The following is a 19919-nucleotide window of genomic DNA, read 5'->3' as shown; positions in this document are numbered from 1 at the left end:
GTTCCCACATATGCTGAGCACTTGTTGGCTGCTTTTCCTTCACTCTGTGGTCCAACTCATCCCAAAACATCTCAATTTGGAAAAGGTTGACACTGTGGAGGCCAGGTTATATGATGCAGCACTCCATAACTCTCCTTCTTGGTAAAATAGCTCTTACACAGCCTGGAGGTATGTTGGGTCATTTTCCTGTTGAAAAACAAATGATAGTCCCACTAGGCCCAAACCAGTTGGGATGGCGTATCGCTGCAGAATGCTGCTGGTTAGGCGTGCCTTGAATTCTAAATAAATCACAGACACTTCACCAGCAAAGCACCCAACATCATAACCTCTCCTCCTCCATACTTTACAGTGGGAAATCACATGCGGAGATCATCTGTTCACCCTCACCATGTTTCGCAAAGACACGCCAGTTGGAACCAAAAATCTCCAATTTGGACTCATCAGACCAAAGGACAAATGTCCACTGGTCTAATGTCCATTGCCCATGTTCCTTGGACCAAGCAAGTCTCTTCTTCTTATTGGAGTCCGTTAGTAGTGTTTTATTTGCAGCAATTCGAACACGAAAGCCTGATTCACACAGTCTCCTCTGAACTGTTGATGTTGAGATGTGTCTGTTACCTGAACTTTGTGAAGCATTTATTTGGGCTTCAAATTCTGAGGCTAGTAACTCTAATGAACTTATCCTCTGCAGACCCTCTGGGTCTTCCATTCCTGTGGCGGTCATCATGAGAGCCAGTTTCATCATAGCGCGTAATGGTTTTTGCAACTGCACTTGAAGAAACGTTCAAAGTTCTTGAAATGTTTCCACATCGACTGACCTTCATGTCTTAAAGTAATGATGGACTATTGTTTCTCTTTGCTTACTTGAGCTGTTCTTGCCATATGGACTTGGTCTTTTACCAAATAGGGATATATTCTGTATACACCCCCCCCCCCACCTTGTCACAACACAACTGATTGGCTCAACAAGAAGGAAATAAATTCCACAAATAACTTTTAACAAGGCACACCTGTTAATTGAAATGTATTCCAGGTGACAACCTCATGAAGCTGGATGAGAGAATGCCAAGTATGCAAAGCTGACATCAAGGCAAAGGGTGGCTATTTGAAGAATCTCAAATATAAAGTATATTTGTTTACCACTTTTTGGGTTATTACATGATTCCATATGTGTTATTTCATAGTTTTGATGTCTTCACTAATATTCTACAATAGAGAAAATAGTAAAAATAAAGAAAAACCCCTGAATGAGTAGGTGTTCTAAAACTTTTGACCGGTAGTGTATGTCTTATACGGTGCATTCGGAAAGTATTCACACCCTTGACCTTTTCCACATTTTGTTACGTTACAGCCTTATTCTAAACCTGATTAAATAGTTGTTTTCCCTCATCAATCTACACACAATACCCCATAATTTCAAAGCAAAAAAAAAACATTTTATAAACCGAAAAATTACATTTACATAAGTATTCAGACGCTTTACTCAGTACTTTGTTGAAGCACCTTTGGCAGTGATTACAACCAAGTATTTTTTGATATGACCATACAACCTTGGCACTCCTGTATTTGGGGAGTTTAACCCATTCTTCTCTGCAGATCATCTCAAGATCTGCCAGGTTGGATGAGGGGCGCCGCTGCACAGTTATTTTCAGGTCTCTCCAGAGATGTTTGATCAGGTTCAAGTCCGGGCTCTGACTGGGCTACGCAAGGACATTCAGAGACTTGTCCCGAACCCATTACTGCGTAGTCTTGGCTGTGTACTAGGGTTGTTGTCCTGTTGAAAATGTGAACCTTTGCTCCAGTCTGAGGTCCTGAGCGCTCTGGTGCAGGTTTTTATCAAGGAACTCTCTGTACTTTGCGCCGTTCATCTTTCCATCAATCCTGACTAGTCTCCCAGTCCCTGCCGCTGAAAAACCTCCCCGCAGCATGATGCTGCTACTGCCATCCTTCACCGTAGGGATGGTGCCAGGTTTCCTCCAGACGTTACATTTGACATTCAGGCTAAAGAGTTCAATCTTGCCATTTGGCAAACTCCAAGCATGCTGTCATGTGCTTTTAACTGAGGAGTGGCTTCCGTCTGGCCTCTCTACCATAAAGGCCTGATTGGAGGAGTGCTGCAGAGATAGTTGTCCCACAGAGGAACTCTGGTGCTCTGTCAGAGTGACCATCGGGTTCTTGGTCACCTCCCTGACAAAGGCTCTTCTCCCCCGATTGCTCAGTTTTTCTGGGCGGCCAGCCGAAGGAAGAGTCTTGGTGGTTCCAAACTTCTTCCATTTAAGAATGATGGAGGCCACTGTGTTCTTCGGAACCATCAATGCTGCAGAACTTTTGGTACCCTTCCACAGATCTGTGCCTCGACATACGGACAAATCCTTCAACCTCGTGACTTAGTTTTTGCTCTGACATGCACTGTCAACTGTGGGAACATATTTTGACAGGTGTGTGCCTTTCCAAATCATGTCCAATCAAATGAATTTACCACAGGTGGACTCCAATCAAGTTGTAGTAACACCTCAAGGATGATCAATGGAAACAGGATGCACCTGAGCTCAATTTCGAGTCTCACAGCAAAGGGTATTGCGTTTTTTTTATTTTAATACATTTCTAAACATTTCTAAAAACCTATTTTTGGCTTTGTCATTATGGGGTATTGTGTGTAGATTGATGAGGAAAATATTGCAATTAATCAATTTTTAGAAAAGGCTGTAACGTAACGAAATGTGGAAAAGGGGAGGTCTGAAACTTTCCGAATGCACTGTTTATGGCTGGAGCAAATTATATGTGTGTGAACAGTTAACAACTATGGCAGAGATCTATAGTTGTATGGGATCACAATCTTGAATAGGAATTATGATAACAACAATAAATTGATTCACATGTTAAACAAAAACTTACCTTCACTGTCTCCTTCTCAGTGAGTATCTGCTGAGGTTCAGGAAGGACATCATCCACCTTTTCAACCAATGGAGTGGCCACTTCCTTGATAGTATCAGTTTGGACTGTTTGTGGAGCAACATAAAGCGGTTCCTGTTGTTTCGGTTGCTTCTCAACCTTCTCCTCTTCTAGTTTAGGTAGCTCTGTTGGTTGAGCTTCAGCCTCTGGCTTCTCCTCCACAGTGGCTGGAGTGACCGCAACAGCAGTAGCCACTGTGGTGGATAGAGGAGCAGGAGGAGTCATGGCCTCAGTCACTAGGACAGAGGCAACTGAAGCAGCTACTGCTGGAGCATCAGTTTTGGGTGGTTCAGATTTAGGTGGTACAGGTTTAGGCAGCAAAGCCTTAGGAAACTCTGCCACAGAAGGCTCCATTTTTGGTGCCTCTGTCTCCGCCTTACGGACTTCCGTCTCAGGAGCCTCAGCCTTTGCGACAGTCATGGGAGCTTCAGCCTTGGGGACTTCCATCTTTGGTTCCATTTGTGCAAGGCCAGGTATTGGTGTAGGCGGAGTGGGCACTGAGGTGAGAGGCACAGCCTGGGATGGAGGCTGTGTTTTAGAGAAAGTCTGGGCCTTGCTGCTTACTGCTGCTGGAGGCTGGGGCTCTGTCTTGGTGGTTGGAACTACAGGGAGTGGTGTGGGCTGGGCCTGGATCTTGATGGGTTGGGACTGGGCCATTTTTCCCATGTCTCCCAGTTGTCCAGAGAGAGCCCTCTGTGTCTGGCAGTTCAGACACAGCCATTCCTTCTGTCAACACAGAGAACAACACACAGTGGTTAGTGGTCAGTTCAGACACAGTTATTACTTCTGTCATGGAGGGGACAACACACAGGTGGTTAGTGCTTAGTACAGGCCATGTTAGCGTCATTCCAAGCCAACGCCTGGCTCTATTCCAATAGGGGTTCCAAATACAATGGAAGAGAAATCATTCACCCTTCATAACACAGATTTTTCAACTGCGTTCATCAGCGGTACAAAAGCAGCAACATGTGTTAATGTTACACCACAGGGGAACTGTGAAGTGTACTGTAGTGGAATGTTATCACCTATCTTAATTTAACTCCTGAAGCCATGTGTGGATAACAATGATGGACAATGTACACTGGTACAGTCAGTGCAGTGCATTACGCAGTTACAAACACTAGAAGTCATAGTGAACCCTAACACCACCCTACTGTAGTGTAATGTATTCTACCAGTGTTTAATATATTCTACATCAGTTCAAATTACACCACATAAACTAATCTGCTTTTAGAATTCCTAAGCCTCGAGCAAAGAAAACCTCCATAACACCGTTAGTCTGAAGCGTAACAAGCGCTTGTCAGGTAGCATATACAAATAGCTTACCTTTCCAGAAAACAAATCACATCTTATTGCTATTTACATTAAATGTCTCTCCACAGCAGCATGATCTTTTTGCACCATTTATTTTGGGCCGGTTGAGGAAAAAACATTTGCAGTGAACTGGTAGAGCAGACAGGAAAACAGCACTGCGACTGTACCTCTGCAGAGACGGTGTGGGGATGTGACACGGTGTGGGGATGTGACACTCGGGTAGAGCAGACAGGAGAACAGCACTGCGACTGTACCTCTGCAGAGACAGTGTGGGGATGTGACACTCGGGTAGAGCAGACAGGAGAACAGCACTGCGACTGTACCTCTGCAGAGACGGTGTGGGGATGTGACACGGTGTGGGGATGTGACACTCGGGTAGAGCAGACAGGAGAACAGCACTGCGACTGTACCTCTGCAGAGACGGTGTGGGGATGTGACACGGTGTGGGGATGTGACACTCGGGTAGAGCAGACAGGAGAACAGCATTGCGACTGTACCTCTGCAGAGACGGTGTGGGGATGTGACACAGTGTGGGGATGTGACACTCGTGTAGAGCAGACAGGAGAACAGCATTGCGACTGTACCTCTGCAGAGACGGTGTGGGGATGTGACACGGTGTGGGGATGTGACACTCGGGTAGAGCAGACAGGAGAACAGCATTGCGACTGTACCTCTGCAGAGACGGTGTGGGGATGTGACACGGTGTGGGGATGTGACACTCGGGTAGAGCAGGAGATGCTGGACAAAGGGCATCCCCTTTATTAACCACCTCTCACTTTCAATCACCATGTGTGTAGGGCTGTGATGTTCATGACATTTGTGAGATCGTCATTGGTCAGCCAAATGACCGTGGCCACCATAATAACAGTTCGAATAGCAAAATAAATAAATATATATTTGTTTGTTTGTTTGAAAAAATGTAGTGGTTCTTTGCAGGGACAGGGGCATTGCCTAGGAAACCAAAAACTTGTTTGTTACAACACCTTGTTTGTTCCAGCAAGGCGCAAAAAAGTTTTGTCACGTTGTAGAGTCTATGTTCCAGCAGAAATGGACTCAACTTCCCCAAACCCTCCTTTGCCCTCAGACAAAGCTAAATTGATCAGGGCATGGACTCTACAAAGTGTCGAAAGCATTCCACCGGGATGCTGGCCCATGTTGACTCCAATGCTGCCCACAGCTGTGTCAAGATGGCTGGATGTCCTTTGGGTGGTGGACCATACTTGATACACATAGGAAACTGTTGAGAGTGAAAAACCCAGCAGCGTTACAGTTCTTGGCACAAACCGGTGCGCCTGGCACCTCCTACCATACTCCGTTCAAAGGCACATCAATATTTTGTCTAGTCTATTCACCCTCTGAATGGCACACATACACATTTTTACATTTACCTTTTACTCATTTAGCAGACACTCTAATCCAGAGCAACTTACAGTAGTGAGAGCATACTTTTGTTTTCTACGCAAAATATTTAAATTTTCAACGTAAATACTTAAATATTTTGTCTTACACATTCACCCTCTGAATGGCACACATACACAATCCATGTCTCAATTGTCTCAAGGCTTAAAAATCCTTCTTTAACCTGTCTCCTCCCCTTCATCTACACTAATTGAAGTGGACTTAACAAGTGACATCAATAAGGGATCATAGTTTTCAACTGGATTCACATGGTCAGTCTATGTCATGGAAAGAGCAGGTGTTCTTAATGTTTTGTATACTGTATATATAGTTATTTTATTTTCATCAATATCCATCGTTTACACAGTTATACGGTAATTGTTCCAGCCCTACATGTGTGTGAGATATGGGGATATTCCATACGCATGCACAGATAACCCACGTGCACTGCACACTGCGCACACACACAACTTATATAGACTTACATAGAAACACATGTTGAAATGTTCACATTAGTGTCTTCCAAAAGTGTCTTCAAAAAGTCTTCACACCCCTTGACTTGCTCCACATAGTGTTGTGTTACAGCCTGAATTTAAAATGGATTCAATTGAGATGTTTTGTCACTGGACTACACACAATACTCCAAAATGTCAAAGTGTAATTATTATTATTTTATTTTTCTCACAAATTAATGAAACATTAAAAGCTGAAATAATAAGTATTCAACCTCTTTGTTATGGCCAGCCTAAACAAGTTCAGTAGTAAAAATGTGCTTAACAAGTCACATAATAAGTTGCATGGACTCACTCTGCGTGCAATAATAGTGTTTAACATGATTTTTGAATGACTACCTCATCTCTGTATCCCACAAATACAATTATCTACAAGGTCACTCAGTTGAGCAGTGAATTTCAAACACAGATTCAACCACAAAGACCAGGGAGGTTTTCCAATGCTTTGGAAAGAAGGGCACCTATTGGTAGATGGGTAAAAAAAAGAAGCAGACATTGAATATCCCTTTGAGCATGGTGAAATTATTAATTACACTTGGGATGGTGTATCAATATACCCAGTCGCTACAAAGATACAGGCATCCTTCCGGAGAGGAAGGACACCACTCAGGGATTTCACCATGAGGCCAATAGTGACAAAACAATTACAGAGTTTAATGGCTGGGATAGGACAAAACTGAGGATGGATGTAGTTACTCCACAATACTAACCTAATTGACAAGAGTGAAAAGAATGAAGCTGGTACAGAATAAAAATGTTCTAATAAAATCATCATGTTTGCATCAAGGCACTAAAGTAAAACCGCAAAAAGTATGCAAAGCAATTAACTTTTTGTTCTGAATTAGAGGTTGACCGATTAATCGGCATGGCATGCCCGATTAATTAGGGCTGATTTCAAGTTTTCAGAGTAATCGGTAATTGGCCTTTTTGGATGCCAATTATGGCCGATTACATTGCAATCCGTGAGGAGACTGCATGGCAGGCTGACCAACTGTTACGCAAATGCAGCAAGGAGCCAAGGTAAGTTGCTAGCTAGCATTAAACGTATCTTATAAAAAACAATCAATCTTCACATAATCACTAGTTAACTATACATGGTTGATGATATTACTAGTTTATCTAGCTTGTCCTACATTGCATATAATCAACGCGGTGCCTGATAATTTATCATTGAATCAGAGCCTACTTCAACTTCGCCAAACGGGTGATGATTTAACAAAAGCGCATTGCCGAAAAAGCACAATCTTTGCACAAATGTACCTAACCATAAAAATCAATGCATTTCTTAAAATCAATACACAGAAGTATATATTTTTAAACCTGCATATTTAGTTAAAATAAATTAATGTTAGCAGGCAATATTAACTAGGGAAATTGTGCCACTTCTCTTGCGTTCCGTGCAAGCAGAGTCAGGGTACATGCAACAGTTTGGGCCGCCTGTGTCACGTTCTGACCTTTATTTCCTTTGTTTTGTCATTATTTAGTATGGTCAGGGCGTGAGTTGGGGTGGGCAGTCTATGTTTGTTTTTCTATGATTTGGGTATTTCTATGTTTCGGCCTAGTATGGTCCTCAATCAGAGGCAGGTGTCATTAGTTGTCTCTGATTGAGAATCATACTTAGGTAGCCTGGGTTTCACTGTGTGTTGGTGGGTGATTGTTCCTGTCTCTGTGTTTGCACCAGATAGGGCTGTTTAGGTTTTCTCACGTTTATTGTTTTGTTAGTCTATTCATGTATAATTTTCTTTATTAAAGAACCATGAATAGAAACCACGCTGCATTTTGGTCCGCCTCTCCTTCAACTAAAGAAAACCGTTACAGCCTGGCTCGTTGCGAACTGTGAACTAATTTGCAGAATTTTACATAATTATGACATAACAACGAAGGGTGTGCAATGTAACAGCAATATTTAGACTTAGGGTTGGCACCCGTTCGATAAAATACGGAACGGTTCCGTATTTCACTGAAAGAATAAACATCATGTTTTCGAACTTATAGTTTCTGGATTTGACCATATTAATGACCAAAGGCTTGTATTTCTGTGTTTATTATATTATAATTAAGTCTATGATTTGATATTTAATAGAACAGTCTGACTGAGCGGTGGTAGGCAGCAACAGGCTCGTAAGCATTCATTCAAACAGCACTTTACTGTGTTTGCCAGCAGCTCTTAGCAATGCTTGAAGCACAGCTCTGTTTATGACTTTAAGCCTATCAACTCCCAACATTAGACTGGCAATACTAAAGTGCCTATAACAACATCCAATAGTCAAAGGCATGAAATACAAATGGTATAGAGAGAAATAGTTGACAAGTAATAATTCCTATAATAACTACAACCTAAAACTTTTTAACTGGGAATATTGAAGAAATGGGAATATTGAACCACCAGCTTTCATATGTTCTCATGTTCTGAGCAAGGAACTTAAACGTTATTTTATTTAAACCAAATTGAACATGTTTCATTATTTATTTGAGACTAAATAGATTTTATTTATGTATTATATTAAGTTAAAATAAGTGTTCATTGTTCATTCAGTATTGTTGTAATTGTCATTATTACAAATATATATATAAAAATTGGCCAATTAATCCGTATCAGCTATTTTTGGTCTTCCAATAATCAATCGGTGTAGGTATCGGCGTTGAAAAATCATAGTCGGTCGACCTCTATTCTGAATACATAGTGTTATGTTTGGGGCAAATTCAATACAACACATTACTGAGTACCACTCTTCATATTTTCAAGCATAGTGGTGGCTGCATCATGTTATGGGTATGCTTGTAATCATAAGGACTGGGGAGTTTTTCAAGATAAAAAAAAACAGAATGGAGCTAAGCACAAGCAAAATCCTAGAGGAAACCCTGGTTCAGACTGCTTTCCACCAGACAATGGGAGATGAACTCACCTTTTAGCAGGGAAATAACCTAAAACACAAGTTCAAATCTACACTGGAGTTGCTTACCAAGGAGACAGTGAATGTTCTTGAGTGGCCGAGTTACAGTTTTTACTTAAATCTATTTGAAAATCTATGGCAAGACTTGAAAATGGTTCTCCAGCAATGATCAACAACCAATGAAGAATTTTTTAAAGAATAATGGACAAATTTGTACAATCCAGGTGTGCAAAGCTCTTATAGACTTACCCAGAAAGACTTACAGCTGTAATAGCTGCCAAAGGTGATTCTAACATGTATTGACTCAGGGGTGTGAATACTTCTGTAAATTAGATATTTCTGTATTGTTTTTCAATGAATTTGCAAACATTTCTAAAGACATGTTTTCACTTTGTCATTATGAGGTATTGCGTGTAAATGGGTGAGAAAAATATTACATTTAATCCATATATATTGCATGTTCAAGAAAGTCAATGGTGAGACCACACACACACACACACACACATACACACACACACACACACACACACACACACACACACACACACACACAGAAAAACACTCTTTCTCAAGGGGATTAGTGCTGGTTCCAGAGACTAGTGATGTAAATTAATAGTATTGCATGGGAACGTCACGTGCTGACAGGAGATTTATTGAGTGATGTAACACACCCTCTGTCATGGCCAGGCATAGGCCTGTAGTCCACACCACATCCAGCTATGCCAGGGATCCCCTGTGTGTTCCCAGAAACAAACCCAAAATACCTCTACTTCCACACCCTTGCTGAGTGTGAGCATCTGGGGTCAGGGCCCAGGGTTCAGAACTAACAAAAGCCTTTGCAACATGAGTTGTTCAACCAACTGGGTGCCTTTTGAATATTGTTGTCAATAAAACCTTTTGATTTTGCCTAATTTTAACTTTCTGTCACAAAGAGCACATGTTCAACTTCATAAAATACATGTTTCCCATCCCAAAAGATGACCAGTATTTGTAACGATAGGGGCCTGGAGCTGATCTACACTGCCATGCCAATAGGCAAACAACTCAGAAGGAACAAATGGTGATTAATAATAAGACAGTACATCACACGTGTTGAGTAATATCATGCTTTCAATACATGTGCCACTCATTAACTCTTCATCATTTTGGCTGACTGAAAGACAGGCTGATACTGATGTCTGAATTGGGAGATATATTTTTATCGCCTGTTGTCAATATTTTTAATCAATTGGTAATATCAATAGGGGGGAGGGTTACCCTGTGTATTATTCAAGCATGTTGGGGAACTCCTGTCTTATACAGGACACCATACAGAAGGCATGATGACTGACGTTTGGCAAGGTAGCCCCAGAAAACCACCATGCTGATAGGTAGTCTCTATATCGGCTGTGAATGACAATAGAAGATAAAAGGCATCAAAGCTGGGACCGAGAGACTGAAAAACAGCTTCTATCTCAAGGAATTCCGACTGTTAAACAGCCATCACTAACATTGAGTGGCTGCTGCCAACATACTGACTCAAATCTCTAGCCACTTTAATAATTTAAATTTGGATGTAATAAATGTATCACTAATCACTTTAAACAATGCCACTTTATATAATGTTTACATACCCTACATTACTCATCTCATATGTATATACAGTACTCTATACCATCTACTGCATCTTGTCTATGCCGCACGGCCATCACTCTTCCATATATTAATATGTACATATTCTTATTAATTCCTTTACACTTGTGTGTATAAGGTAGTTGTTGTGAAATTGTTAAGATTACTTGTCAGATATTTACTGCACGGTTGGAACTAGAAGCACAAGCATTTTGCTACACTCGCATTAACATCTGCTAACCATGTGTATGTGACCAATAAAATTGGATTTGACCCGTTAATTGAAACGCATTCCAGGTGACTAGCTCATGAAGCTGGATGAGAGAATGCCAAGAGTTTGCAAAGCTGTCATCAAGGCAAAGGGTGGCTATTTGAAGAAGTGTAGAAAAAAGTACAAATTAAGAAAACCCCTTGAATGAGTAGGTGTGTTCAAAATGCGTACTGGCACTGTCTTGATACACCAAGTAGCCAGGGAAGAGAGGAGAATAATGTGCCAATTTGAAAGCTATTTAAAAAATGTAGCTATTTTTAAAGTAGCCCTAATGCTAGAAAATGTTGGACACCCCTGCACTGGAGACTTGAAGACAGAGCCTTAGATTTGGCAAATAGATAAATAGCCATTCTCATTCTGGTTAGACAGCTGAAGTTATACTCTACACACAACGTATTTTTATTTGCTAGGTAAGTATAGGCATAATGTCTTAATAAGCATGTCAACATATTTTCAGAATAGTCTTTCTTATCTTTGTAACACGAACACACCCAGCAATTTTTTTTGTTGATAAATGTATCTACACTCAAGCTGGAGCACAAGATGCTTGTGCAATGTCCACATGTAGCCTACACCTGAAGGGATCTTATGGTTCTGAGATTTGTCCCCCGGGAAAGATCTAACACTGGACATAAGGAGGGATGAGGCCAGTTATATAATATTTTGTTGTAGGACAGCTGAGCTGACTGAAGACCACAGGCATTCAACTTGTAGTTGATATTGTTTCAACGGTAACATGTCTTTACATGACATGATGAAACTCTGAAACTAGCGAAGGTGCAAGCTACTTTAAAAGCAAGGTGTTGTAGAACGAGTGACTTATGAAACACATTCCAGACCTTGGTTCTTGCTATCTTGTCATAACTGTGATTTGACAGAGAAATACTAGCTATAGAGCCCTGCACAGGCATGAATTATAAGCCCAAGTCCAAGCCCTACCCATGTCTGCGACGTTCAGGCCCTACCCTACCCAGGCCCGATTGCTTCTGCCAAATTAAAGGCCCTGCCCGAAATCAGAAATAATTTCCTCAATTAGTAAATCCATTGCCTGCTCCTCTCTGTGTGTCACACGCTCCTGCGCTCAGCTCGCTCTGCATGCACTCTGCTAATGGCGTCTCTACATCCTGCCACAACATCTCAAATGAGATTAGGTCTGGACTGTTAGTAGGCCATTCAAAACTTGCATTGTAGCAATTTTCATGTAGACTTGATTTTGTGATTTGGATCATTGTCCTGCTGCATGATCTGCTTCAGCTCACAGACAGAAGGCCTGACACTCTCCTGTTGAATTCTCTGATACAGAGCAGAATTTCATGATCCCTTCAATTAATGTAAGTCCATCTGTCCATAGAACATTCTTCCAAGAGTATTGATGATCATCCAGGTGCTTCCAGGTACTTTTTGTGAAACTTAAGTGAACTTTTTGGATGAAATGGGTCTCATTATGTCTGGTGACAACCAAACACTGCATTCCACAGTAAGAACCTCATACCAATGGTCAAGCATGGTGGTGGTAGTGTGATGGCTTTGGGAATGCTTTGCTGCCTCAATACCTGGATGACTTGCCTTAATAGAAGGAACCATGAATTCTGCTCATTTTCAGGGACTCATGAGGTTCATTGGAATTTCCTGATGCAGCAGGGAAATTCTCCCCGACAAAAGAGTGATCAAGTTAAGAGCTGACATCTGTAACTGGGTTGACTGTAAGATGTAATCTTAAAACAGCCCTAAATACCCTTGTGACAGAGCGAATGGAAATGTGTTGTTTGAAACAGGGAGGGGCAATTGAAAGTAAACTTCAAACAAAAATAATGTATCGTTAAAACATTTCTAGCCTGTCTATCTACAAGTAACAGGGTTGACATGTTATGTTCGACCTGCTCACTCTTCCAACACAAAACACCACAAGATGGCCAAAAAGAGTAGAACCAGCTCACCTGCTTTTACACTATGATTTGACTATTAGAAGTTCAATGGTTCTTTTGATGTTTTTTTTTAAGGAATAGATTCACCACATTAAAGCGAGAGTTCAATTCATGTAACAGGGTTGACCTTAAAATAAGGGACAAAGGTAAGTGAATCACTGATCACATTAAATAAATAAATCTTCAGAAATGACTTTGTCAAAGCAACAATAATAACTAGGGCTTTACAATAATGGTGAACATTTTGAGAAATGTTGGGCTTAAGTGGCTTAAAATCTTCCTAGAAGTCAGAGAGTGCAAGGAGGGACACTTTAACAAGCCCTTATTCATATAAAAAAAATCAGTTTTAATTAATTTTCCAGGTTTAATGCACCACAATTAATATAACCGGCTTTTAAAATACATCATTGGTGCACAATGTCTACGATTAATATCAAAGGGACGCAAAAGGCACTCATTTCACGGAATGACCTACATATCATAATCTCTCCATATGCACTCCAATATTAGAAAAGGTGATGTATACTTTATAAAGTGTTTACAAGTGTTACCGTAACATCACATTGTAACTGTCAGCAGGCTATTTCATGCCCGAGCTAACAGGGGTGACAAAACGATTCAATACTTCAGAAAGCATGTGGTCATAGAGCAAGGTCAGCTAATTATGACAGCAGCAGATCCATTAGGTGCTTTTGTTAGAGACTGAAATGGAAGTGCTCTCTTTCCAACCTCACATTGTGTTCAGCTTCACTGCAACACAATAGCTCAAGCTCAGGGCCGGCTCCAAGCATAAGCGTTCACTTAGAGTCCGCTAGGGGGCCCCCGACCAAATATATATATATATATATATATTTGAACAATTCGGGGTCTCAACTTACTGTTGACAGTTAGAATAATAGAAAACACAAAGTACAAGTTCAAAATGTGGTTGTGCATCAGCAGTTATCTCCACTTTTGTCAGTCACTGATAGTTATTCAACTAGCAATTTTTTGATTGGTATGTTAGTCTAGCCAGTTTTCTAAACTTATAGAAATCATAGCCGAATACCAACCAGACACTCAGGGCACATACCCCACTGACTTTGTTAGTCACTCTCACTTAGATATCATTGACACTGAAGAAGTCATGGCAAAATGTCCAGAATTGCATGACATTTGTTATAAAATTGCAACATTTCCTCTCTGGCCCATGGCAAATTGTGTAGAACTGCAGAAAACTTGCTTTAAAACTTTCAGTTTGTTAGTGATGTGTACGCCGACAAACTTTCCACATTCTTTAATGCTGTCCCGTCAATGTGGATAGGGGGGTGCTCCCTCTGCTGATTCCGGAAGTCCACGATCATCTCCTTTGTTTTGATGAAATTGAGTGAGAGGTTATTTTCCTGGCACCACACTCCCAGAGCCCTCACCTCCTCCCTGTAGGCTGTCTCGTCATTATTGGTAATCAAGCCTACTACTGTTGAGTCGTCAACAAATTTGATGATTGAGTTGGAGGCGTGCAGTCATGGGTGAACAGGGAGTACAGGAGAGGGATGAGTACGCACCCTTGTGGGGCACCAGTGTTGAGGATCAGCGAAGTGGAGGTGTAGTTTCCTACCTTCCCCACCTGGGGGAGGCCCGTCAGGAAGTCCAGGACCCAATTGCACAGGGCGGGGTTCAGACCCAGGGCCTCCAGCTTCATGAAGAGCTTGGAGGGTACTATGGTGTTGAATGCTCAGCTATAGTCAATAAAAATCATTCTTACATAGGTATTCCTCTTGTCCAGATGGGATAGGGCAGTGTGCAGTGTGTTGGCAATTGCATCGTCTGTGGACCTATTTGGGCGGTAAGAAAATTGAAGTGGGTCTAGGGTGACAGGTAAGATGGAGGTGATATGATCCTTAACTAGCCTCTAAAAGCACTTCAGATGACAGAGACGAGTGCTACGTGGCAATAGTCATTTAGTTCAGTTACCTTTGCATTCTTCGGTACAGGAACAATGCTGTGGCCATCTTGAAGCATGTGGGGACAGCAGACTGGGATAGGGAGAGATTGAATATGTCCGTAAACACAAAGTCCAAAGTCTTTGGCAGTGGGCCGCATTGATGGCACTGTGTTATCCTCCAAGCGGGCAAAGAACGTGTTAAACTTGAGGGGGAATGTACACGTGACTACAATCAAAGTAAATTCTCTTGGGAGATAATACGGTCAGCATTTGATTGTGAGGGATTCTAGGTTGGGTGAACAAAAGGACTTCAGTTCCTGTATTTTATCACAATTACACCATGAGTCGTTAATCATGAAATATACAACCCCGCCCTTCTTCTTCCCGGAGAGCTGTTAATTCCTGTTCGTGCGATGAACTAAGAATCCAGATGGCTGCACCGACTCTGACAGGACATCTCGAGAGAGCCATGTTTCCGTGAAACAAAGTATTTTACAATCTCTGATGTCTCTCTGGAAAGAAACACTTGTTCTGATCTCATCAACTTTGTTATCCAGGGACTGAACATTAGTGAGTAATATACTCAGAAGTGTGGGTGATGTGCACACTCCAAGTACCCCTTTTCCGCCCGCATTGTTTTTGGTCGGCCTCTGGAATCAGTTCAATTGCCCTGGGTGGTGCGGACAAAGAATCAGCTTTAGGAAAGTCGTATTCCTGGTCGTAATGTTGATGTGCTGGTGAGTTACTGTCGCTCTGATATCTAATATCTTTTCCCGGCTGTATGTAATAACACATACAATTTTCTGTGCTAACAATGTAAGAAATAATACATAAAATACTAAATACAGCAAAGTTTCCAAAGAACTAGAAGAGAGGCAGCCCTCTCTGTCGGTGCCATCTTCCCAGATGGCGCCAATACCCCATAATGTCAAAGTGGAATTATGTTTTGAAATTTTTACAAATTAATTAAAAAGTAAAATTGAAATGTCTTGAGTCAATAAGTATTCAACATGATTTTTAAATGACTACCTCATCTCTGTACCCCAGACATACAAATATCTGTAAGGTACCTCAGTCGAGCTGTGAATTTCAAACACTGATTCAACTACAAAAGACCAGGGACATTTTCTCGGATAGAAGGGCACCTATTAGTAAAAATGAAATATCCCTTTGAGCATGGTGAAGATAGTAATTACACTTTGGATGGTGTATTAATACACCCCAGTCACGACAAAGATACATGCGTTTTCCTAACTTAGTTGTCAGACTCCAAGATGGCAAATCCCAGATGGCAGCATATCAAGTCGTTTGTCTGTGACTAGTACATTTTAACCTACTAATAACCTATTTATTTATGGTTGAGTACCTTCCTTGTTGTGTAGTGCAAACTATTTTGTTTTTGCTGGTGTAAAGATCACAGGTCCTCCTCAACTCGGCACTTCATTACTTGAAGTTGACCAAAGTAACCCTATCTCTGGCTGGCCTGAGTTCCTTCTTCGTCTGCAGAGTGTCTCGTCCAAGCTGCTCCTGTTTGCTCTTCGCCTGGCTGACAGTGGCAGCTCAGCAATCTCAAAGTTCTCTCAATCGACCTCAACACCCAATCTACTCACACGCGCAATTATCACATTCAGACTCATACATACACGCTGTCTCTCTCTCCCCTTACCTTCGTGGTATTGTTTTGTGCACTGACTTTACTGAACTCTGGAGAAAACGAACATTGTCGCTGGGTGAGTAAATCTGACAATGTGCTCTCCCGTCCATTAGACATTTTGTCTGCAGGAACTCGTTCTTTTTCAGTCGGTCCACTCATCCAAGTGCGGATGTATTTGTGGCATGATGTAAACAGACCAAATTCTAATGGTTTTAAATGACTGTTTTATATTGTCTGGAAACTCACTTGTAGAATTCGCTTGCAGTGGGTCTCTTAAAAAAGAAAAGCCGTGCAAGGTTATTAAACAAAGGTGCCTAGTTATTCTTCTTTTGTTGATATCAGGTAACGTTGTAGCGGTATTTATTAGAGAGGGGTAAGGAATGATTTTGTTCGGGCGCCAGGCAGGTATTAACGATGCCGAAAGGAAAAGAGTAGAATAGAGAGAGTACCACTACCAGACCCACACACATCAGCAGAAGAGACTGCCTAGAGTGTAGCCTGTTTACCAGATAGCCAGTGGAGAGAAAAAAGAATACACACCATAAAAAAAAAACACATCACAGCACAGGGGTAAACCCAACAAGAATACCTCATACAATAATAACAATAATAATAATGGCAGAGCAATTGAACAGCAACTTCATACAAGAAAGAACCCAGTCATCAACAGAGGATTTGCAATAATATGTATTATCGTCCAGTGGAGGAGTGCAGAGGGTATGATAGTGGGGGGTGTTCATAGACACAACAAAGGCCTTAAAAATGTCCACAATCTTCTCGGCCACATGTCATTAGTACACCTAAATACAGTTCACATAACAATGCATAACTTGCAAGCAACCTCCCTTTTAACTAAAATGTCCACCCAAATACTTCTGGCAGGGCAATAATAGTCCAGCTCTAATGAACTTACATGGGAAGTGCATTGGAAAAATAGAGAGTCTGTTGCAGGGTAAAGCACTGGAACGATAGAGGGGAGAGAAAAAGAGAAAGAGAACAAGAGGGATCTTAGCTGTAGTCTTCAGGCGTGCAGGTGTACTGTCTGACTGTCCGATGGTTTGTTGGATTGTATGTTAAAGCTTCGCAACAATGTTGCTATTAATCCATGCGATCCATAACGGGCGCGGTCCCAAACGAAAACAACCATGACCTAGAGCGATTACACCGATGATTGAGTTAAATACTTTATAAACTACACAGGCTGAAAACAAACAAAACTTCTGCAGCACAGCACACACAATCAAACTGTCGCGCCACCCAAGAGCTCCTCCCCAAAGAGCTGAATGAGCTCTCTTTATTTCCTCCTTCCTTACTGCTCATGCACTCTTAAAGTGGCAGTGCACGGTGAAGGCTCCGTGCAGATTTCGCCACACTCCTCCCCCCATGAAAAAACAACGCCTGTAGAAACAGAGAGGATGCAGGCTTTGACAGGTTCATGTTCCTGCTACACAAAACCAGGGAAGTCCTCATCATCAGAGTCCTCCACGAAGAGGTCCGGCAGGTGTTGCTTTTGCCTGCGATCCAGCTCTTCTGCCGTAGGGTAGCAGGGCTTTAGGTCAACAACATGCACCGTCCTGACATCTTCCCCAGTGTCCTCCAAACAGACCAAGTAGTTCACTGGTCCCAACTGCTGCACTACACGGTATGGACCTTTCCATCTTGAAGCAAGCTTGGCAGTGAACTTCTTAGACGCCTTTGACAGTTGATGTGAACGTACCCAGACACGAGACTTGGGTGGGAAAAACATGTCTCGTCTATGTTTGTCATAGTTTCTCAGCTGTCGTTGTTTGGCTTTGGTTTTGCTGGCCTCCACTCTGGCTAGCAAGGTGTGGTGGTGTTGTAGGGCATCAAACGCTGGGCAGTCAGGTGAAACATTGGAACTTTGCAAGACTCTGTCCATCGGACCTTTTAGTGGTCTTCCCAGGTGGAGTTCGGCGGGAGTGACCCCAGAAGTCTCCTGCACGGCAGAGTTCAGGGCAAAGCGAAATTCAGGGAGATGCTGATCCCAACTTGGGTGCTGATCCCTCACGAATGAAGCAATCATCCCCTTCAGGGTTCGGTTTACCCTCTCGGTCAGGTTGGTCTGAGGATGATAGGCTGTGGTCAACTTGGCAATTACACCCCAGTAGGTACAGAGCTCTTTGTAGATTCCTGATATGAACTGCGGACCTCGGTCAGAGAGGATTTGGTCTGGAATCCCGAATCTGGTAAAGACCTCCCTTCTCAGAATTAGAGCAATGGCTGATGCAGTGGCTTTGCAGAGGGGAAACAACTCCACCCAGTGTGTGTAGTAGTCCACTACCACCAATAAAAATTAATTCCGTGTCCCCCAGCTGGGAGGAAAAGATCCCATGAGGTCAATTACCAACATTTCATTTGGATGGTTCACCACGGTCTGCTGCATTTTCCCGGCAGGTCTGCCAATGTCTGGTTTGTATTTCTGGCAGACTTCACACTGCTGTACAAACTTCCGGGTATCAACCCACATACCTGGCCAGTAAACCACCTCTTGTAGTCTTCGATAAGTTTTAAAAACTCCAAGATGGCCACTCATGGGATTGGCATGATAAGCTTGGATTATCTGGTCACTCAATGTAGAGGGAATGAAGACGCGATAATGGGTGCTGTGTATTCCATCTCCTCTTGGAGTTTTTCGATACACTTCATCCTGAATTATGCTATACTTATCACTGAAGCGACTCTTGGAGTCTTCTTCAGACAGACTCTTGTGGATCGCCATGATGGCAGCATCCTTCTGCTGTGCTCTCGATACACTCTCATCATCCAGAGGAAAGGAATCATCCAGACATTCAGCAGTAGTATAAGTACTGCACAAGGGAGGACAAACATTGGCATTCTCTGTAATCCGAGAAAGGGCATCTGGTACAACGTTCAGTTTTCCTTTGCGATACTCAATGATGAAGTCAAACTTCTGCAGTCTGATAGACCAGCGAATAAGACGGCTGTTGGTCTTGCCTGATGCCAGAACCCACTGCAGAGCAGCATGGTCTGTGACAACGGTGAAGATCTTTGCCTCCAAGTAGTAGCTCCATTTCTCCAAAGCCCAGACCACAGCGAGGCACTCCCTTTCAGTCGTTGAATAATTCCTCTCGGCTGAATTAAGGGTGCGACTTGCATAGGCAAGAACTTCTTCTGTTCCAAGTCCTGTTTGTTGAGCCAAGACTGCTCCAAGTCCTGTTTGACTTGCATCCATGTACACAATGAAATGAGCATTCAGGTTAGGATGTCCAAGTGGTCACTCAATGTGTGGTGTCAGGAAAATAACCTCACACTCACTGTCAACAAAACTAAGGAGATGATTGTGGACTTCAGGAAACAGCAGAGGGAACACCCCCCTATCCACATCAATGGAACAGTAGTGGAGAGGGTAGCAAGTTTTAAGTTCCTCGGCATACACATCACAGACAAACTGAATTGGTCCACTCACACAGACAGCATTGTGA

The 19919-nt window shown here is 42.2% G+C and overlaps 1 protein-coding gene across 4 annotated transcripts in view; it reads right to left on the bottom strand.

The window, feature by feature from the left end:
* The window catches only part of LOC110496136, a 153947-nt gene that overhangs the window by 55300 nt on the left and 78728 nt on the right, over positions 1-19919 (bottom strand). For all 4 annotated transcript variants that reach the window (XM_036955517.1, XM_036955518.1, XM_036955519.1 and 1 more), the window contains exon 14: positions 2896-3678. In XM_036955517.1, the coding sequence (XP_036811412.1) occupies positions 2896-3678 (783 nt within the window). The remainder of the gene's footprint in view (positions 1-2895; positions 3679-19919) is intronic.

This window comes from Oncorhynchus mykiss, chromosome 2 (assembly GCF_013265735.2).
Source record: "Oncorhynchus mykiss isolate Arlee chromosome 2, USDA_OmykA_1.1, whole genome shotgun sequence".
Classification (NCBI taxonomy): domain Eukaryota; kingdom Metazoa; phylum Chordata; class Actinopteri; order Salmoniformes; family Salmonidae; genus Oncorhynchus; species Oncorhynchus mykiss.
Note: the sequence above shows the minus strand (reverse complement) of the source record. Positions and strands in the feature narration are given on the sequence as shown.